This window comes from Vicia villosa, linkage group LG6 (genome assembly GCF_029867415.1).
Source record: "Vicia villosa cultivar HV-30 ecotype Madison, WI linkage group LG6, Vvil1.0, whole genome shotgun sequence".
Lineage (NCBI taxonomy): Eukaryota > Viridiplantae > Streptophyta > Magnoliopsida > Fabales > Fabaceae > Vicia > Vicia villosa.
The window spans coordinates 63,693,336-63,717,066 of NC_081185.1; the positions used below are offsets into that span (position 1 = coordinate 63,693,336).

At 36.3% G+C, this 23,731-nt stretch overlaps 1 protein-coding gene across 1 annotated transcript; it reads left to right on the forward strand.

Annotated features, from left to right (window-relative positions):
• Positions 1-20,081: 20,081 nt before the first annotated feature.
• On the forward strand, positions 20,082-22,727 carry LOC131613772 (uncharacterized). The gene is made up of 4 exons (XM_058885416.1): positions 20,082-20,460; positions 20,596-21,132; positions 21,295-21,743; positions 21,912-22,727. The coding sequence occupies exons 1-4, from the start codon at positions 20,082-20,084 to the stop codon at positions 22,725-22,727; spliced, it is 2,181 nt and encodes a 726-aa protein (XP_058741399.1).
• Positions 22,728-23,731: the final 1,004 nt, after the last annotated feature.

A 23,731-nucleotide genomic window follows, 5' to 3' on the forward strand; every position in this document is an offset into this window, starting at 1 on the left:
TGACCTGATATTAACTAGAGAGCGTGTCGAAAGCGGCATTCAAAATGGAAAAATTCAAATAGGCTCTTCCTCTGGTACTACAAAAAGGCCCATCAGTGGGAGAAATGAAGTCAACACAATGCACAGTCAGAAAGGTCACAAAAATGTGCAGCACCAATCTGTAGGGGCAGTTCTAATCTCCGCATCTGCACCTCAAAAAGATCAACTGCCAAAATATATGCGTCGACCAGATGCACCAAGAAGAAATTTCACCAGAATCAATATGCCAATCTCTCAGGCGTTGCAGCATTTGTTAAAAGCAGATCTGATCACATTGAATGATCCTCCAAAGACTGTCAACACTTCCTCTCCAAGTTATTGCCCTAATGCAACATGTGCGTATCTGTCACCCTCGGTTTTCTATCGTACCTCTCGTGGAGAGATACGTAAACTGACTCTTTTCTTTCTGCTTTTGTGTTTTTGAAAATCAGAGAGTCGCCACCGACTTTTATTTTATCCAATTAAGGAAAGGTTTATAAAAGAAACAGAAAAAAGAACTTTAAGAAAATCTGGGTAAGGGGGTAGGTTATACAAAGGGAAGGTGTTAGCATCCTTTGTATCCATGGTTATCCATGGGCTCTTAATTTGCTTAGCTCACTTGTTTTGAATCACTTTTCTATTGCCTTGAAATGCTTGTATGTGGTTTCAAATACCCTTGTAAATTGACTTTGTAATGATCCTTGTGCGGATGTATACAAAGTGTTTTATCTTTCGAAAGATGTTTTGAAAAAAAAGAACGTTAACTTCGTAATGATCCTTGTTTGGATATATACCGAGTATTGTCTTTCTTGAAAGTTTTATTTTGAAAAACAACAGTATAAGAGACATTTGTTTGTTTTTATTTGAGCAAGCAAATTAGGAGGTCTACCTAAGTTTATAAGGTCTTTTCCTATTTCCTTTAGAAAATTCTCCTTTTATCGGATATAAACAAAAGATCGATTTTGCATTTGAAACAGTAGAATTTGATTTTGATTTTGAAAAGAGTAAAAGAGGGATTACCCTAAGAGGTGCAAGTGTGATTGTGTTTTGATTCAGATATTTCATCTTTGAAGTTAGTGACCTAACGTTTCAATTTTTATCTTTGGCATACACGCAGTTTTATATGTGCTGGAAATTAAAATGCAGAATGTAAAATGCGGAAAGTAAATCTACGCTATTACATCGATTGTGCGGGAAATGTAAGCTACGTTATTTACATGAATTTGACAACCTATATACTTGATCTAGGAATTTAAATTGCAAGAAAATAAAAGGAATATTTTTGGATTTTTTGATGATTGATTTTAATTAGAATTAATGCATGATTAATTTAATTAAAATGAGAAAAAGATGGAAATAAAATTTAAACCTAAAAAATTAAGTTTAAAATATGTTCAAAATGCTTATTAATTAATTTTAAAGCAAAACTAATTTTTTTGGAATTTTTGAAATTGTTTTGAGAACCATTAAGTTAAATAATCATATAATTATACAAATAATTACACAAATAATTAAAACTTAAAGAGAAAATTATCCTAAATATGTACAAAATTAGCTTATAATATATAAACTATATTTAATATAAAGAACAATTTTTTTAATGATTTTTTGATTGGTTAAAGTAATTAAAAAGCAAATATATAAATATATACTAATTAATTATATAAAATATTTTAATATTTAAGAAAAAATAAAATATTTTATGTCAAAAAATAATAGATTATTTCAGAAGCCTAAAAATATTTTTATTATATTTTTTTGATTTTTGAAACTATTTAAATTAATTTTATAAAGAAAATAAAATAAAATAGAAAATATATAAAACAATGATCAGGTGTGGTGGATAATAGAGTCTATAGCATGGACTGGCAAGGCTAGAGCGTTGGATTTTGAATTAATGAAATCTAATGGCTAAGATCATAGAGCTCATGATAAGATAGTGGAAAGCAACGCATGTGATTGGTCCGAGTTTTAAACACACGCGCGCGCAAACCAACCAACCAGGGCAAGCCACGTCTTCGTCTTCAACCTCCAGACTCCTCTTTTAACAGCGTTTGTTTTCAAAAACGCTGTAATATGTGAGCATCAATCCTGCAAAATAACGAATAGGGGTAAACGTGTATAGAAATTTTTCGCGACCTGTTCATTTGTTTCGTTATGTTCCACTGAATTCAACCATGCCTTTAATTTAGTCTGATTTTGCCTCTAACGAAAAACCCTAAAATTAAGTTCAAGAACCCTAAAATGGTATTTGCTCGTATAGGTGTCCAAACTTCAATTAAGTTTCCAGAAATGTTCAGAGCAACTATCTAAACATAAATATGCATATACATCGTGCTAAACATGCATGTATGATTGAATTCGAGTCAGTTTTGGTTTGAACAAACAGTGAGCTCTAGTGGGTGATTCTAAGTGTTTCAAGGCTTGCAATCGATCTGGATAGATTCAGTGATGTTCAAGGATTGTGTTTGAGTGTTTATTTCGTATTGAAAGTGTCTTAAACTCAGAATTCGAATTTTGAATTTCTTTGAAAATTTCAAATGATTACAAGCATGGTACAAGCATATGTCTGGTCCTAAATTCGTGTCTCTCTTATTGATGAAGTGTGCTACTTCATTTATAGGCAAAGATGTGCTTAAATTTGAAGCTAAGAAGCATTGATGAGCTTTGTTGAATTTTTGACTTGTTTAATATATTAAGCTTTGAATTCAAGCTACCATAGCTTGATTTTTCCACACCTCTTCTGCTGTACTATCCTCTTGGGGCAGAGCTTTGAATGTTCTTTGATGACTCATGCTTAAAAACTAAGCTACATATTATCCTTCCATTTCCTTTTTTTAATTTAATCTTAAATGTGATAAAATTAAACCAAAAAAGGAACAAAAATTCTATGGGCTCTGTCTTGGTCGTGGGAGGCCCTTCACTTTATGGGAGACATGTTTGGATCATGGAAATTGGGTTTCGTTTGGAAGAAAAACATTTTTGATCAATGTTGATTTCATGCATTTTCCCAAAAAATGGTCAACTTCAACAAGGCATAAATCCCTCAATTTTTATCATATGAAGGAGTTCTTGTGCTTTTTGAAAACCTCAAAGAGTACTATAACCAATGTCTTTAGTCTCATGTCAAAATGATTTTCCATGCTCCTTGTGTGTCCTTTTGAAAAAGGTGACTTTTTGTTGACTTTGAAAATGACCTGTAATGTCTTGGTTCATATTTTTCAAATGGTGAATCTAATGACCATGGGACCAATCGAATTTGAAAGATAATTGATTTTCCTTCAAAATGAGCTTTGGTTTGAATTTTTTGGATGAAGGATGAGAGAGTTATGACCAGTCAGAGTTCAGTTTACTTTTTAGGAGAAAACCCTAATTTTGAAACTTAGGGTTTTGTTGATTTTTTATCTTTCCTTGATGAATCACGATCAACCAATGATCAAATGATGAATATTTGACAAAATATGGATGTTGACAAAATATTTCATTTTTGACTGTCTGTTGACTTTTTGGTCAAACGGGTCGTCTGTTGACTGTTTGAGCTGCTGACTGTGCGTCTGAGTGAGTTAAAGTTTGAAAATTTGTATGGTGGTACTTTGAGATATTTGGAGGTCCATGAAATCCATTTGAGGTCTCAAAAACTTGTTCTCCTTAAAAAAACAAGAAACCCTAGTTAGGGACTGTTTGTGGAGGAGACAGTTAAGCGTACCTGATTTTTGTGTAGTGCTGAGTCTCTGCTAATCATGTGATATTCAGAAGACTTCTAGAACAAAAATTTTGGAATTTTAAAATGCAAAAGTTTGATTTGATTGATGGTACAAAACACGGAGAATTGCACTGTCAGCGGTTTTGACTGTCTCCTGACCGTTCAAGTATTAATGTAGCAGTTAGAGTGAAAATTCAACAGTCAAAGTTAATTTTTCTTTTGTTGTTGTTTTTTCTGTTTTTGTTTTGTGTTAATGATAAAAATTTATTTACATGAATTGTTAGAAAAACACAGACATAATAAATAAATAATATATATTGTATGCGAACAAAATTACCGATAATAACCCTGAATAACATTTAATACATAGAAAAATAAATATTTAACTGGCAGAAAACACACAGAGCATTATCTTAATAATTAAGCAACAACACGACAAATAGTACGATATTTAATACTGACAGTACAAATATTACATACTATAATGAACAGTACGACGAGTGAACGGTACCTTATTTAAAAAATAAAAGATACGACAAACTTTAAGAATGACGATTAATAACCCAAGCTACAAATAATAACATGTAGATGATTGGGAGTGTAAACATCCTAGGTCCACATTTTTCAGGACTATGCAGACAGAAGAAGGACATGATTACCACCACGACGGTGATGAACATAAGAAAACACGTTTCCACCCGCTTCGCCATTTTTGCCGGGGAAGAAGAGAGAATGAATATGAAGTAGAAATTTGAGAGATGATTAGAATTTGATGTAAGATTTTATGGAAAAAATGTGAGGTATTTATAGAATGAAAAGAAAGATAGAGACGTTGGGGAATGAAGTGATTCCGTACAAAAGGAAAATTTGATTGGAAGTAGGATTTGAAAGAAAGTGTATGATAGTGTTGGAAAAAAAGAGAGATGTATAGAATAAAGTTAGGATTTGATTTTTGAAAGAAAGAGATTTGAAAAGAAAGGAAAAGATTTTGAAAATAATGGAATATAGTACAAAAAATTTGGTGGGAAACAAAAGTTAATAATAATTTACTTGTTACCAGTACAGTCTAAATCCCCGGACCCTACGCCTGCAAAAGATTTAACTCTGTACCAATTGCGTCAGTACTATTTATCTGTAAATAAATCTCAAATAAATAGCGTGTGGGAAGTAATAAACAGTAGTTGGAGTTTGTGTAAGAATAAATTCAACAGCGAGCCAAAGTACCGTATAAGAAAAATTCTAAAAACCAAGTATTCATAAATCAGGATATAAAAATCCAAGATTATATGAAACTCTTAATTTTTAGATTGAAGTTTTCTTGAAAAAGATGCGGGCAAATTTTGGGGTATAACAATATCACTCTAACTGTCCAGGACATGACGCAGATCACTGTTGAGCCCTGAAAAATAAAATACAAGACATGATAGATGCTAGGGAAATTGAGTTCGATCCTCCAGAGACTCCAAATGTCATCACTGCACCTATGTCGAAGCACGACAAAACCGTTAACGCTATCATAGACACTGTTTACATCTATGATGTTAGAGAGTTGTCAACTCCGCTCCTTGAAGTCAAAAGAAAGCTAATCCAAGCAGGTTACTTTCCAGGTTGTGACCCTGATTGCTTTTATTGCGCACACCTACCCAATGGTTGTGAAAATCTGAAAATAGGAATTCAAAAGTGGATGGATCGCCGTATCATTATGTTTGAGAGGCTCCCTTCTATGGACGATTTATGCGAAGTTTTTTCAAACGGGGTGAGAATAGAGGACGTCTCAGTGGTTTCTAACATACCATTGAAAATCCCTACCAAAACTCCTTTCAAAATTTCTGCTACACCCAGAGTGGCATCTGTAATCGTCACCAGTCCAAATCCATTTCCATACTCCTCAGACAAAGCTATCCCGTGGAGTTATGACACTAATTTTTATGTCCATGGAGTTAAGCAAGAAACCTTGACTGAAGAGGCCATGAATTTTACCACTCCAACTGTTGATAATATTGTGGGTACTAGTAAGATTACGAGAAGTGGAAGGATCTTTTCACCAGAAATTTCCCCAAATGTTGCTACTAATCCAGTCCAGGTCCCAGTTCCTAATCAAGATATCAACGCTCGAGGCAAAGGGCCACTAGTTGAACCAGTTCAAATACCGGTGGAAGTCACTATTGAAGATCCATCAAAGCAAGAAATGGAGAAAATATTGAAAATCATCTGCAAGAGTGATTACAATATTGTCGAACAGCTGGGGCGCACTGCTTCAAAAATCTCAATGTTGTCTCTGCTAAAATATTCTGAAGCTCATGCCAAGGCCCTGATGAAGTTCCTGAAAGCTGCACATGTGCCACAAGAGATTTCAGTCGATCAATTTGAAAATTGTGTTGCCAATCTAACAATGAATAATGGTCTCGGTTTCTCTGATGTTGATCTAACCCCTGCTGGGAAGAATCACAATAAAGCCCTGCACATCTCTATTGAATGTAACGGCACCACGCTGTCTCATGTGCTGGTAGATAACGGTTCCTCTTTGAACGTGTTACCAAAAACAATACTGGAAAAGCTTGACTTCGAAGGAATTGTGTTACAACCAAGCGATGTTGTGGTAAGAGCCTTCGACGGGTCAACAAGAACAGTGTATGGAAAGGTGAAGCTCCCAATCCGAGTGGGCTCTCAGATCTTTGATTCTACCTTTTACGTAATGGAAATTCACCCAGCATATTCCTGTTTACTAGGACGCCCATGGATACATGGGGCAAATGCTGTAACTTCTACCCTACATCAGAAGTTGAAGTATCCAGTAAAAGGCAAGGTGGTCACAGTTTATGGCGAAGAAGAATATGTGGTTAGCCACCTGGGAAACTCCAAGTATGTTGAGTTGGATGATGAATTTATCGAAACTCCCTACCAATCTTTTGAGGTGGTCTCTCCAGATGTCTCTACTACCAAACATATTTCTGCTACTCCTACTACAAAAATAACTCCAACTATAGCTTCTCTCAAAGATGCCAAAGCTGTGATCGAAGAAGGTGGTTGCACAGTATGGGGACAGCTCCTCGATGTGCCTTACAAGTCCGATAAGCTAGGCCTGAGCTATGCTAATGGGAATCAGAAGAACAATCAAAGTCCTCATTCTGGAGGATTAATGTCACATTTCATCAGCCAAGGAGTGAATGCTATTGAAGACGATGGAGTGTTCTTGAACCATATTATTCAGCCATATTCAAATGAAGTTCCACCTGTTTCCATGGAAGTTTGGGATACTTTGGGGGAACCAAGCGGCAGGTATGATTTTCTAGTAAAATATACTGCACCTCAGAGTTCTTTTATTGATATGGAAGACATTACCCCAACTGGATGGGTTGATCAGTTTGAAGATAGCAAAAGTTTCACAAGTTCCATCACTGAGAAATACCAAGGTCCACATAGTCCAAAAGAAGTTTGGGATACACTAGGAGAACCAAGTGGCAAGTATGACTTTATGGTGAAGTATTCTTCTCCCTTGAGCTCGCAGATTGCTATTGAAGACATCACCCCAACTGGATGGGACAACCATTTCGAAGAACATATGACATTCACAAACCCTGACGCTCCTGAAGAAGTTTGGGAAACACCAAATAATGAGAATGATTTCCTGACACAATACACTGCTCCCTAGAATGCACAAGTCTCCCTTGAAGACATCATTCCAACTAGATGGGACAATCTTATCGGGTATCTCGCTCAGCAAACAGAGGTATCTCAGCCTGGGCTCTCGTATCCAGCAGAGTATATTACTTATCCCGAAAGATCACCAGCTCATTTCCCCACCAAAGAAATCAATGCTGTAGAAGATGAAGAAGACAACTGCAACTGGAGCAGGTGGATACTCCCTGCTCACAACAATGGATTGAACAACTGGGAAGCTGAGGATGTGATCTCCTTTGATCAGAAGTAAATGCAATTTCCTGTTTTCGTTGTTTATATTGTTCAAAGATAAAAATGGTTCTTGTACTATCGAACCATGAACTTGAAAGCCGTGTGCCTTGCTCGAAGCACACTGGTCCTTTTTATAAGGGTTTGTCATACCATGATCATGTTCATTCAATAAAATCATCGGACGTTTGCATATTCAAATTTTGTGATCCTTTTTCTTTCTTTAATTTATTCATTTTTCAAATAGCTATGTGTTCTTACACACACTCACATAAATAAATGCGGATTCACATTCACTCTGGATCGTGTTGATAACGATTCTGCTATTGCCAGTCATGACTTTGAAAATCTGATCTACCAAACTGAGGACGAAAGTGAGGAAGATAGTGGAGTACCAAGAGAACTTGCAAGACTGTTAGAACAAGAAGAAAAGACTATACAGCCGCATGAAGAACCAATTGAGGTTATCAACTTGGGCAGTGACGAAGAAAAGAAAGAAGTCAAGATAGGGGCTGATCTAGAATACAGTGTCAAGCAAAGATTGATTCAAATGTTATAAGACTACGTTGAGATATTCGCCTGGTCCTATGAAGATATGCCTGGTCTTGACACGGACATTGTGGTTCATCGCCTGCCAATCGAAGAAGGTAGCACTCCAGTTAAGCAGAAACTGCGGAGGAGTAGACCCGATATGTCCAAAAAGATCAAAGACGAGGTTGAGAAGCAATTCAATACTGACTTTCTGAAAGTTGTAAGTTATCCTCCTTGGATAGCTAACATCGTACCTGTGCCTAAAAAAGACGGGAAGGTCAGAATGTGTGTAGACTACATAGATCTGAATCGGGCGAGCCCCAAAGATGATTTCCCTTTACCTCACATCGATGTACTGGTTAACAATACTGCACAATGCAAGGTATTCTCCTTTATGGATGGATTCTCAGGGTACAATCAAATCAAGATGGCACCCGAAGACATGGAAAAAACAACCTTCACAACACCTTGGGGAACCTTTTGTTACAAAGTAATGCCCTTTGGTTTAAAGAATGCAGGAGCAACCTATCAGCGTGCAATGGTAGCTCTGTTCCATGATATGATTCATCAAGAGATAGAGGTTTATGTCGATGATATGATTGCAAAGTCCGACACCAAAGAAGAACATCTGGGTTATCTGCACAAGCTGTTTGACAGACTCAATAAGTACAGGTTGCGACTGAATCCGAACAAGTGTACCTTTGGAGTAAGATCCGGCAAACTCTTAGGTTTCATCGTCAGTAGCAAAGGTATTGAAGTTGATCCTGCCAAGGTCAAAGCCATTCAAGAAATGCCTATACCCCGTACGGAGAAACAAGTCAGAGGATTCTTGGGACGTCTGAATTACATAGCTAGATTTATTGCCCATATGACTACTACTTGTGTGCCGATCTTCAAACTGTTCAAGAAAGATCAAGTGGAAAGATGGAATGACAAATGCCAGTTAGCCTTTGATAAGATCAAAGAATATCTTCAAAAACCACCAATCTTGTTACCACCAGTGGAAGGAAGACCTCTGATAATGTACCTAACTGTGTTAGAAGATTCAATGGGGTGTGTACAGGGGCAACATGATGAGTCCGACCGAAAGGAGCATGCAATCTACTATCTTAGCAAAAAGTTTACCGATTGTGAAACAAGATACTCACTACTCGAGAAAACTTATTGTGCCTTAGCATGGGCGGCTCGCCGACTAAGACAGTATATGCTAAACCATACCACTTTCCTGATCTCCAAAATGGATCCTATCAAGTATGTGTTTGAAAAACCTGCTCTCTCTGGAAGAATAGCAAGATGGAAAATGATCTTAACAGAGTATGATATCCAGTACACTTCACAAAAAGCAATCAAAGGAAGTGTGGTAGCTGATCATCTGGCTCATCAAGCAGTGAAAGATTATCAAGCATTGAACTTCGACTTCCCAGATGAAGACATTATGCTAGTTACTGACTACGAACAACCAGGACCGGAAGAAGGACCCGAGCCAGGATCCCGATGGACTATGGTTTTTGATGGAGCTTCTAATGCACTTGGCAATGGTATCGGAGCTGTGATCATTTCCCTTGCAGGAGGTTATACACCATTCACTGCCAGATTATGCTTCAACTGCACTAACAATATAGCCGAGTATGAAGCATGTATTATGGGTCTCAAAGCTGCAATCGATCTAAAAATCAAGTTCCTAGAGGGCTACGGAGACTCGGCACTTGTAATTTATCAAGTCAAAGAGGAATGGGACACGAAGCACCCGAATCTAATTCCTTACAAAGAATATGTGCTGAGTTTGATTCCTTACTTTGAAGAAATCACTTTTGAACACATCCCGCGCGAAGAAAATCAACTAGATGATGCTCTAGTTACCATGTCATCCATGTTTAAAGTCAGGTGGGACAATGAGGCGCCGATGATCACCATTTACAGACAGGATGAACCAGCCTATTGCAATACGATCAATGCCGAAGGAACGGAAGAAAAACCATGGTTCCATGAAGTAAAAAGATATCTCGAAGCTCAGGAGTACCCTGAAGGGGCATCCATTAACGACAGAAAGTTTCTAAGAAGATTTGCTACCAAATTTTTTCTAAGTAATGGAACCCTATACAAACACAACCATGACTCAACTTTACTTCGTTGTGTAAACAAGAAGGAAGCAGAACACATTATGGAAGATATACCCGACGGTGTCTTTGGTACTTATTCAAGTGGACATACAATGGCTAAAAAGATCCTAAGAGCAGGTTATTACTGGTTTACCATGGAGACAGACTGCCATCATCACTCCAGAACCTGTCACAAATGCCAGATATATGCCGACAAAGTACATGTACCTCTGGTCCTGTTAAACGTCCTTACAGCTCCTCGGCCTTTTGCAATGTGGGGTATTGATATGATCGGAGAAATCAAGCCTACTGCCTCCAACGGACATCGCTTTATCCTAGTCGCTATTGATTACTTCACAAAATGGGTAGAAGCAACTTCATTTGCTTCTGTCACCAAGAATGTTGTGGCCAGGTTTATCAAGCATAATCTCATTTGTCGGTATGGCATCCCTGAAAGGATCATCACAGACAATGGCACAAATTTAAACAACAAAATGATTACTGAACTCTGCACACAATTCAAGATCAAACATCATAATTCCTCTCCATATCGACCAAAGATGAATGGCGCGGTGGAAGCTGCCAACAAGAACATCAAGAAAATCATACAGAAGATGACAGTAACCTACAAAGACTGGCATGAGATGTTACCTTTTGCTCTTCATGGTTATCGCACATCGGCGCGTACTTCAACAGGGGCAACTCCATTTTCCTTGGTCTATGGTATGGAGGCAGTTCTTCCAATTGAAATTCAGATTCCTTCCCTAAGGATTATGAAAGAAGCTGATCTAGACGAAGAAGATTGGATTCAGACTCGGTTGGACCAGATAAACTTGATTGATGAGAAGAGGCTCGCAGCTATTTGTCATGGTCAGTTGTACCAAAAGCGTATGATCAAAGCCTTCAACAAGAAAGTCAAAAGTCAGGCATACCAAACCGGTGGCTTTGTTGTCAAACGCATCATCCTACCACAAGGTGACCCCAGGGGCAAGTGGACTCCCACTTATGAGGGGCCGTTAGTAATCAAGAAAATATTCTCCAGCGGTGCCATGTTGCTTACCACTATGGATGGCGAGGATTTCCCACACCCTGTAAATGCGGACATAGTCAAAAAGTACTTCGCTTAAAGAAAAGCTCGCTAAGTTGAAAACCTGAAAGGGCAACTTAGGCAAAAATGAGCGTCTCGGTGGATTGAAAACCTGAAAAGGCGATCCAGGCAAAAATTAGAGACAAAATAAATACTATCCCGGTAGGCTGAAAACCTGAAAAGGCAGCCTAGGCAAAAGTTAGGGAATAAAGCGTACAACTATGTTTCGTTCAGCTGCCTACTCATCTTCAAGGTTCAACACATCAAAGACACCGATCAATCCAATTACTTTCTTTCAACAAGTGAGGGATGAGATGCTCGAAGAAAGATTGGTAATAGCAGAACTGAAACTTGATTGGATTATTTTCACATAGCTATTCTCTTTATATATTTTTCAAAGCTTTATGACAATTTCCTACTACTAGGATTTTTTGTCTCCTTGTACCAATTAGCCTATTATGGCTCTTTTTTCAAAATCAATGCAGCTCATGCTCAAAATCAACATTTTCACTTTTTCTGTTTTGAATACGTAAACGTCCAAATGATAATTTTGAATGAACATTTGCATTTGAATATGATTGATGTTTACAAGAAAAAACAGGAATAGCATTCAGGTAATGTCCCAATCATTTGGACATCATCCCGAAACCAGCATTAGAAGAAAAATCCCCAACAGAGATGCATTTCTCAGCGAATTCCTCAATAAGAGTTTTCTCTCCAACAAAGTGATTCGAAAAATCTTATTCCCCAGCAGGGCTGTTCCAGATTGCTATCCCCAGAAAGTGTGGTCTCCACACCAGGACCTGGTCAAATAGTGCATCGGAGGATTATGCATCTTCCTCATTCCCACTTTAAAGGGCATCAAAGTCAGAACTTTCAAATTACCCTTCATCCCCGAGCGGTAGTCAAAGATCCTTCAACAGAGCACCCTGGTTCTCAAAGAAGGTCCCCAGCCGAGTATACTCGAGCAAGATGACAAAAATCATCAACGATCACAATGCCTTCATGTCCAAATGGCTAGCTGGGATTTACTTTCCCAACCAGAAGCTTGATACGCTCAAGACTGCATAAGTCATACATCACATATCATACATCATACACATATTCATACACAACATATAATGTTTCATGATAAACGCATACATAACATGCATATTTCTCCTTTAGTTCAAAAGTATCATACATTACATACATCATAACACTGCATATCACTAACTTGATTTTTTCAGGCGGACGGATAGCTTCAGCAAATATATTCTTAATCACATGTAGTGTTCCCCTGAATTCTATTCAGATAAGCAGTCCTCTCAGATATAATCAAGCCGAAGATTCATTCTGAAGAGATATCTCTTTCCAAAGCTCCTATCAACTCAAAAAACAAGCAACATAGATCTAAGTCGATACCTTGGACGGTTCCTTAATGATCTACCATCAAAGATCTAAAGCTGATACCTCAGACGATTCCAGAACGATCTACCATCACAGATCTAAGTCGATACCTTGGACGATTCCTTAATGATCTACCATCAAAGATCTAAAGCTGATACCTCAGATGGTTCCTTAATGATCTACCATCAAAGATCTAAAGCTGATACCTCAGACGGTTCCAAAATGATCTACCATCAAAGATCTAAAGCTGATACCTCATACGGTTCCAGAATGATCTACCATCACAGATCTAAGTCGATACCTTGGAAGTTCCAGAATGATCTACCATCAAAGATCCAAAGCTGATACCTCAGACGGTTCCACAACGATCAACTTTCAAAATCTAAAGCGGAAAAACTTTGGACAGTTCCGTAACGATCAGCCTCAAAGACTTAAAGTGGTAACCTCGGACAGTTCTGAAATGGTCAACGCAGAGGCTTTCAAATTCTTCATCAAGATATAATCAATGGATTCATTCTGATGAACAAACCATCAAAACATTTGCCATATGGCATCTGAAAGCCCATCTCAGGTAATGTTTCGATCTTCCAACAACATTTCTCAAACAACATTCAAATGCAATTTCCAGCATCACTTCCGGTGGAGGTAAGTGCAAATTTTCAGGGCATCTAAATATTCAATCATCTTCTACCTTCAGATCCCAAACAGTCTTTTCAGGTTTAAGAAGATTGAATAGGGGTAACTGTTATACCCCAAAATTTGCCCGCATCTTTTTTCAAAAAGAAGGCAACAGACTTCTGTCTAAAAATTGGGAGTTTCATATAATCTTGGATTTTTTATTCCATAAATATCCTGATTTATGAATACTCAGTTTTTAGAATTTTTCTTATACGGTATTTTGGCTCGCTGTTGAATTTATTCTTACACAAACGCCAATTATTGTTTATCATTTCACACACGCTGTTTATTTGAGATTTATTTGCAGATAAATAGTATTTACGCAGTTGGTACAGAATTAAATCTTATGCAGGCGCAGAGTCCGGGGATTCAGACTGTACTGGCAACAAGTAAATTATTATTAGTTTTTGTTTCCCACTAATTTTTGTACTATATTCTATTATTTTCAAAAGTCTTTTCGTTTCTTTTCAAATCTCTTTCTTTCAAAATCAAATCCTAACTTTATTCTATACATCTCTTTTTTTTCAAACCCTACCATAGACTTTCTTTCAAATCCTACTACCACTCAAATTTTCCTTTTTTGTACGGAATCACTTCATTCCCCAACGTCTCTATCCTTCTTTTCACTCTATAAATACCTCTCATTTTTTTCATAAAATCTCACATCAAATTCTAACTCATCTCTCAAATTTCTACTTCATATTCATTCTCTCTTCTTCCCCGGCAAAAATGGCGAAGCGGCTGTAAAATGCGGACCTGGGTTGTTTACACTCCCAATCATATGTATGTTATTATTTGTAGCATGGGTTATTAATCGTCATTCTTAAAGTTTGCCGTATCTTTTATTTTTTAATAATGTACCGTTTATTTGTCGTACTGTTCATTATATTTTGTAATATTTGTACTGTCAGTATTAAATGTCGTACTATCTGCCGTACTGTTGTTTACTTATTAAGATAATATTTTGTGTGTTTTCTGCCAGTTAAATATTTATTTTTCTAGGCATTAAATATTTTTCAGGGTTATTATCAGTAATTTCGTTCGCATACAGTATATACTATTTATTTATTATGTCTGTGTTTTTCTAACAACTCATGTAAATAAATTTTCACCACTAACATAACAAAATACCAAAAAGAAGAATTAACTTTGACTGTTGAAGTTTCACTTTAACTGCTACATTAATACCTGAACAGTTAGTTGACAGTCGAACCCGCTGACAGTGCAATTCTCCGTGTTTTGTACCATCAATCAAATCAATCTTTTGCATTTCAAAATTCCAAGATTTTTGTTCTAGAAGTCTTCTGAATATCACATGATTAGCAGAGACTCAGCACTGCACAAAAATCAGGTACGCTTAACTGTCTCCTACACGAACAGTCCCTAACTAGGGTTTTTTGTTTTTTTCAGGAGAACAAGTTTTTGAGACTTCAAATGTATTTCATGGACCTCCATATATCTCAAAGTACCACCATACAAATTTTCAAACTTCAATTCGCTCAGACGCACAGTCAACAGACAACAGACAGTCAAAAATGAAAAAAAATTTCAACATCCATTTTTTGTAAAAAGATTCATCATTTGGTCATTGGTTGATCATAATTCATCAAGGAAAGATCAAAAATCAGCAAAACCCTAAGTTTCAAAATTAGGGTTTTCTCCTAAAAAGTCAACTGAACTTTGACTGGTCATAACTCTCTCATCCTTCATCCAAAAAATTCTAACCAAAGCTCATTTTGAAGGAAATTCAATTATATTTAAAATGCAATTGGTCCCATGGTCATTAGATTCACCATTTGGAAAATATGAACCAAGACATTACAGGTCATTTTCAAAGTCAACAAAAAGTGGTTTTTTGTCAAAGCCCATAACATCAAGATAACTTCTCCAAATGAAAAAAAGTTTCCAAAGTGGATTGTAGAGGACATCTTTAGGTTTCTAAAAAGTATAAGAACTCCTTCATATGATAAAAATTGAGGGATTTATGCCTTGTTGAATTTGGCCATTTTTTGGGAAAATGCATGAAATCAACATTGATCAAAAATATTTTTTTTTTCAAAAGAGACAAGTTTCCATAATCCAAACATGCTTCTAACAATTCTAAGGGCCTCCCACGACCAACCTAAGGCCCATAAAATGTTATTTCTTTTTTGGTTTAATTTTATTACATTTAAGATTAAATTTAAAAAGAAATGGAAGGATAATGTTATGTAGCTTGGATCTTAAGCATGAGTCATCAAGAAACATTCAAAGTTCTTCCCCAAAGAGATGGTACAACAGAAGATTGAAGAAAATTGAGCCATGGTTGCTTGAATTCAAAGCTTCATATTATTAAAAAAGTCAAAATTCAACAGAAGCACTTATTGCTTCTTAGCTTAGTTTTTAAGTGTTTCTCTGCCTATAAATGAAGTAGAACACTTCATCGATGAAAAAGGACACGAAATCAGAACCAAAATCTTGCATGTATCACTCTTGAATCAAATTGAAATTTTCCAAGAAACTTGAAATTCGAATTTTTAGTTTAAGTCATTTTAAATCCAAACTAAATACTGAAATACAATCCCCAAGCATCACTGAACCTATTCAAACCAGTTTTAAGCTTTGAAACTCAAAGAATCGAGCACTATACCTCACGGTTTGCTCGAACTAAAACTTACAAAAGTCTCATCATACATGCATGTTTAACAAGATGTAGACATATATTTGAGTTTAGTATGATGTTCTGATCATTTCTGGAAGTTTAATTGAGGTTTGGATGCGTGTACACTAAACCACCATTTTAGGGTTCTTCATCTCAAAATTAGGGCTTTTCAAATTAGGCAAAATTACAGGTTCAAATAAGTCCCATTGAATTCGTATGGACCAGACGAGTTAAACCATGACATCGCGCCAAATTTATATTGCGTTTTACTCGTATTCGCTATTTTTGCAGGTGTAATAGGTTGGAGATTATTACACCAGCTGCAAATGAACGGTGTAAAACAGTGGTTCTGATGAAGAAGATGATGCATGGCTCCTTCCCATTGGTTGGAGGGCGCGCGCGTGTTTTTTAAAATAACTTGTAATTCAGTGCTTTGCAGGTTCTGTACACATCATGTTCCTCAAAATCTGAACCATCAGATCATGCCAGCTGCTCATCCAACGCACCAAGACACGCTAGTCCGTGATATAGACTCTTAAGCTAACCACACATAATCATTTGTTTTATATTTTCTATTTTATTTTATTTTCTTTGCAAAATTAATTAAAAATAGTTCTAAAAATCAAAAAAATATAATAAAAATATTTTTAGGCTTATAAAATAATCTATTATTTTTTGACATAAAAATATTTTATTTTTCTTAATAATTAGAATATTTTGTTTAATTAATTGGTATATATTTATATATTTTCTTTTTTAATTATTTCAACCAATCAAAAAAATCATAAAAAATTTGTTCGTTTTTTTTAAATTTAGTTTATATATTATAGACTAATTTTGTACATATTTAGAGTATTTTTCTCTTTAATTTTTAATTATTTGGGTAATTATTTGCATAATTATATATTATTTAACTTAATAATTTCCAAAACAACTTCAAAATTCCAAAAAAATTAGTTTTGTTTTTAAAATTAATTGACAATAAATATGAACATATTTTAAACTTAATTTTTAGGTTAAAATTTTATTTCCACCTTTTTCTCATTTTAATTAAATTAATCATGCATTAATTCTAATTAAAATCAATCATACAAAAAATCCAAAAAATATTTCTTTTATCTTATTGCAATTTAAATTCCTAGATAAAGTGTATAGGTTGTCAAATTCATGTAAATAGCGTAGTTTACATTTCCCGCACAATCGATGTAATAGCGTAGATTTACTTTCCGCATTTTACATTCCCGCATTTTAATTCCAGTACATATAAAACTGCGTGTATGTCAAAGATAAAAAATTGAAGCGTTAAGTCACTAACTTCAAAGATAAAATATCTGAATCAAAACACAATCACACTTGCACCACTTAGGGTAATCCTTCTTTTACTCTTTTCAAAATCAAAATCACATTCTACTGTTTCAAATGCAAAATCGAACTTTCGTTTACATCTGGTGAAAGGAGAATTTTCTAAAAGGAATAAGAAAAGACCTTATAACTTAGGGTAGACCTCCTAATTGCTTTCTCAAATCAAACAAACAAATGTCTCATATACTATTGTTTTTTTCAAAATAAAACTTTCAAAAAAGACAATACTTCGTATATATCCAAACAAGGATCATTACGAAGTTAACGTTCTTTTTTCAAAACATCTTTCGAAAGATAAAACACTTTGTATACATCCGCACAAGGATCATTACAAAGTCAATTTACAAAGGTATTTTTGAAACCACATACAAGCATTTCAAGGCAAGAGATAAATGATTCAAAACAAGTGAGCTAAGCAATTAAGATCCCATGGATAACCATGGATATAAAGGGTGCTAACACCTTCCCTTTGTATAACCTACCCCCTTACCCAAAATCTCTTAAAGGTCTTTTTTCTGTTTCCTTTATAAACCTTTCCTTAATTGGATAAAATAAAAGTCGGTGGCGACTCTCTGATTTTCAAAAACACAAAAGCAAAAGAGAAGAGTCAGTTCGTATATCTCTCCACGAGAGGTATGGTAAAAAACCGAGGGCGACACTTACACATAGAAATAAAGAGGAATTCAAAAAAATATCATTCCGCATGTAACACCCCTCTAATAACCCGCGGCAAATAATAATTATAAAATCAGAGTAAGCATGCAAGGGGTATCACAATTCATAAATAATAAAACATCACGTCAGTATAGTCATGCATTCACTGAAAACAATTGAAATTATAACTCAACAGATAAAATCATGTTTTACACAGCGGAATTAAAACACACAGAGTCAACATTCAACATAATGTATCTGACTCAATCAACAACCAAATAGAGTTATAACCAAACTCATACACAAACGTGTTCCCAGTGTTACATCTACCAGAGCATGACACCGACACTATAACCAAAAACAGACTTATGAGCTAATCCTCACCAAGTCACGCCGCTATCCTCAATCTGAAAAATGACAACAAGTAAGGGTGAGTCTCATCACAGTTAACCAATGTTATCACATCATAAATAATAACATATCATAGTTATATCATTCACCCAATCGTTTCACATTCAGACAATCGCCAATCATATGTCCACAGACAAACAAACAATCAACACATAACATATATAATCATGTTATAACAAATCATGCACATGTATGAAACTGACACTATGCATGTGGTTGTTAGGGACCAAATAGTACTAATTTTCATATATTGTTTTTGGTCCCTTTAACCACTTTTCATTCAATAATCACACTTTTATTTGTACAATTTAATAATTTTGCAATTTTGTTAAGTTTTAGTTCATTTGAATTGTTATTTCACATGTTTGTTAGTTTTGTAGTGCTTTAATTAGGTTTGAAGCTCATGGAAGCGAAGAGGAATTACTTGAAGACTTGGAATAGCAAAAGAAGTGCTGATGAAGCCTGTTTGCCCCGCAAACATCCTTTGCCCCGCCAACTGATAGATGCTGAACAAGTCCAGTTTTGAAGTGAAACTGATGTGGCAAAAGATTCCCTGTTTGCCCCGCAAACATTGTTTGCCCCGCAAACAGTGCGCTGCAGAATTTGTTCTTTTATTTGGTTGCCACTTGTCATGAGATAGGGTTTTATCTTTTGAAGATAAAAAGTTAGTACGAATTAGGGGTTATTTAGGGAGATAAAAAAGGGAATTTAGAGGATTCTATTCTATTGTAAACCACACATTGAGACTAGGGTTTTGGGAGAGAAAAGCTTGCATCTTTGTGAGAGATTGATGCTCATAGCTTCTTCTTCATTCTTCTTGTTGTCAACCATGGTGATGAGTAGCTAAATCCCACTTTGGCAAGATTGGAGGTAGTAGCTATTCTTGTTAACTATGTATTTTCTCTAACACTTTTGTATGAACTTCATTAGTATTGAAATGGATGAATGTTGTTGTGTTATATTTCATATTTAGATTTGATTTATGATTGAGAAATATATTTCAAGTCTTGTTCTACAACATTTTATCAAGTAGTGGATAAATGCTAGAGATAGATTTATTTGCCACTTTTCTATTTGTATCAATCAATCAAGCTTAATGTATTGATAGTTAGAGTGAGAGATCATCTAAAGATTAATATATTAACTTTCACAACCTTGTTTAGACATAAACATTGTTGAGAGGATACTATAACATTTTCATTGTTATTGAAGTTATGCATTAGTTGTTAAAGTCACATAGAAGATAGGAATAGTGAAACCAAAACCAATCTTGTCAATCTTTTATTATTGAAACAAGTTTTATTCTATTGTCTTATAATTGTCTTAATTAGAACAAATAGCTTTTCAAAACAAAACAACTTTGTTATCTTTCGAACTTAAAATAATAGTAACTATAGAACGGCGGTAATATCACCCAATCTCTGTGGATACGATTTAAAAATATTTGCCTTGAATATACTATTCAACAAATTGGCGCCGTTGCCGGGGATTGGCGTTTGATATTGCAAGCATTGCAATAGTTCATTGTTTTAAGTTTGTTACTTTATTCATAATTCTTTTGCGTTTCACTTGGTTTGCTAGTTTTGTAGATTCTTGTGTATGCGGGAAAAAGCTACCGAAGAGAAATTTCATTTCGATCCCGAAATTGAAAGAACACTCCGAAAGCTCAATAGCAAGACACGAAGAAGAAGGAAGTTAGCCCAAGAGAAGCGACAAAGAGAAGAGGCGTCTACTTCTTCTAATAATCAAATTGAAGAAGTAGTTGTAGAGACTTTTGAAGGAGACATGGCGGGTGTTGTTCCAACCGAAATGTCCGCCAATAGTCCAAGACGTACCGCCCAATTTGCACGCAATGCTCAAGGTGGAGCAAATACGGAGATGAAGACCGGAATCCTCCAACTTGTTTATGCAAATCCATTCACCGGAATGGATCATGAGGATCCTTTCGCACATCTCACCAAATTTTATGAGATTGCGGGTTCAACGGGAGTCGATGCAGCCAATGAAGAATCATTATTCAAGAGACTATTTCCACACTCATTACTTGGGAAAGCCAAAGAATGGTATCTTGATCAATTACCAAATGTGATGACGGATTGGAATCTATTGGAAGAAAAATTTTTAGAACGATATTTTCCTCAATCCCGATTCATGGAGGCCAAAACGGCAATTGCGGTTTTCAATCAAGGAAGCAACGAGTCCTTAAATGATGCTTGGGAAAGATTCAAATCCATGCTTAGAAAATGCAAGGGTCATGGTTTTGATGATCTCACACAAATTCACATCTTCCGCAATGGACTTCAATCGGTGCACAAGACACTTTTGGATGCTACCGCGGGTGGCTCTCTAATGTCAAAAAGCGCGGAGGATGCAATAATGATAATCGATCGTATGGCACTCAATGATCTCCAAACTCAACATGATAGGAGTCCATCACAAAGGAAGCTGGGTGTTCTCGAATTAAACACCAATGATGCCATCCTTGCTCAAAACAAGATTCTCTCTCAACAAGTTGAGTTACTCACTAAGCAAATGTCGAAGCTTCCACAACAAATGAAGGAAATTCATGGGATGCAAATGACTTCTCACGTGGCAAGTTGTGAACTTTGTCAAGGTGACCATCCTACCGGGTTTTGTCCTCCTCCCGAGGGTGAAGAAGTGAATTATGTCAACAATCAAAATCAAGGTTATCAAAGGCAGCCTCCACCTCACAACAATCCTTACCAAAGAAATAACCAAGGATTTCAACCTTCAAGATTCAACAATCAACACTATCAACATCAAAATCCTTATCAAAATTCAAACCCTCAAGGTCAAGGTCAACAATCTCAAGGTGGAAGCTCAAAGTTGGAAGACACTCTTACACAATTCATGCAAGCATCCATGGCTAATCAAAGGAGTAATGAAGCGGCCATAAAGAATTTAGAAAATCAAGTGGGTCAACTTGCAAAGCAATTGTCCGAGCAACAACCGGGAGCATCCTTTTCCGCCAACACCCAAACCAATCCAAAGGAGCATTGCAAAGCCATTTTTACAAGAAGTGGGAAGGAGGTGAATAGTGGCGTAAATGAAGAGGTTATAGTGGAAGATGAGGAGGAAATAATAGTTGAAGATGAAGAGGAGGAAGTGACAGTTGAAAATGAGGGAGAAAAGAGTGAGGAGAAAGTGGAGGAAGAATTAGTTGAAAAAGAGCGGAAAGAAAAAGAAGGAAGAGAGAAAAATGACAAAAAAGTGAATAGGAATAAAAAGAGAAATGAGAATGTGAGCACAATTCCTCTCCAACATCTACCTTACCCGCATGTGCAGTCAAGGAAGGAAGACGCAAGGCGCTACGCTCGATTTATGGATATATTTAAACAACTTCACATAAATATTCCATTTTCCGAAGCATTGGAGCAAATGCCCAAGTATGCAAAATTCATGAAGAAGATGCTCACAAAGAAAAAGAAGTACACGGATGAAGAGACGGTTGTGCTTGATGCTCATTGTAGTGCAATTATTCAAACAACTCCCCCAAGAAAGGAAGCCGATCCGGGACGAGTCATTTTACCGATCACCATTGGAGGTAACTACATTAGTAATGGTTTGGTTGATTTGGGGTCTAGCATCAATTTAATACCTTTATCCGTTGTCAAGAGATTGGGGAACATTGAGATGAAACACACCAGGATAACTTTACAACTAGCTGATAAGTCTATCATTTCACCATATGGAGTTGTACAAGACATGCTGGTAAAGGTGGACAAATTTTTGTTCCCGGTTGATTTTGTGGTAGTCGACATGGAGGAGGATCGTGATGTGCCATTAATACTTGGAAGACCATTCATGAAGACCACCCGAATGATGATTGATATCGATGATGGGATTATGAAAGTAAGGGTGCAAGATAAAGAGGTAATTTTTACTCTTTTTGAGTCTATGAAGCCTCATAAGGATGAACATGACAACTTTCGAATCGATGATGAAAAAGGAGAAATCATTAAGGTGGCAAATCAAATTCACAAGGACGAGGAGAAGGCAAATCATGAGGGAAAGACTTATCACAAAAACATTGAAGTTGGACAAATGGTGCTTGTGTGCAATTCAAGACACAAGGTGTTTCCTAGTAAGTTAAAGTCAAAGTGGTCGGGGCCATTTGTGGTGAAAGAGGTGCGAAATGATGGAGCCATTGTGGTGGAGGACCCTAAAACACAAGAAAGCTGGACTGTAAAGGAACAAAGACTCAAAGGCTACCACGATGGATAAGCAAGCCGCGATGGTGTGTCATTTCGCTCGTCAAGCCTTGGTGCACCATCAAACCGTCGAGCTCGAACGACGTTAAACAAAGCGCTTGTTGGGAGGCAACCCAACGTCGTAAGTAAATTCTATTATGCTTTTTGATTTTTGTTTTCAGATTTATTTAGTAACTATTTTTGAAAGGAAGTGGAAGTTAAGTGTAAAAATTGGCATTTTTCAAAAATTTCTCCTGTTTGCCCCGCAAACAGGTGTTTGCCCCGCAAACAGAGCACAAACAGTGAGTAAGCCAATTTTACAAAGAAAATTTCTCCTGTTTGCCCCGCAAACAGGTCTGCCAATTTTGAAAAAGAAATTTTCATCAGTGATTGCCCCGCAAACACTGTTTGCCCCGCAAACAGAGCACAAACAGTGAGTAAGCCAATTTTACAAAGAAAATTTTTCTTGTTTGCCCCGCGAACAGGTGTTTGCCCCGCAAACACTTCAGTAAAAAAAAAATATTTCCACTTTCAAAAAAAAAAAAAAACAAAATTTAGCTTTTAATTTAACCTAGTTTTTTTATTTTTATCTTTTATTTTTACTTATCTCCTCTCACTCTACCGCTCTCGTCCTCACTAAACTCATCTCCCATTCTAATACCCTATCTTCACCCACATTCCTTGGAAGCGGAGTATGATGCTTATGCAAATTGGCCTGTGGGCAGGCCACTTTTCACGGGGGGTGCAGGAGGCAGTGGTACCGGAAATGAGGATGACACGATGGAAGATGTGATCGGGACAGTTGGTGGATGTGATCGGGACAGTTGGTGGTGGTGATGAAGAAGAGGATTGAAGTAGTGTTGCAACACTCTTGTATTTTTATTTTTATTTTAATTTAGTCTGAATTCTGTTTTATTTCTATTTAATTACTGTTGCACTTTTTCGTTTTTTTTATTTTGTGTATTTTATGGTGGCTCTCGTTTCACCATTTGAACCTTTTAAAAATTGCATTTTTATTATTGTAGTTTAATTGTGTGT

What these genes read in the sequence shown, in the direction of transcription:
- LOC131613772 (XM_058885416.1), top strand. Translation starts at nt 20,082, where the DNA reads ATGCGGGAAAAAGCTACCGAAGAGAAATTTCATTTCGATCCCGAAATT. An exon ending in CAAATTTTATGAGATTGCGG is followed by an intron (nt 20,461 to 20,595) that starts GTTCAACGGGAG and finishes ATCTATTGGAAG; the next exon opens with AAAAATTTTTAGAACGATAT. An exon ending in ATAAAAAGAGAAATGAGAAT is followed by an intron (nt 21,744 to 21,911) that starts GTGAGCACAATT and finishes TTCATGAAGAAG; the next exon opens with ATGCTCACAAAGAAAAAGAA.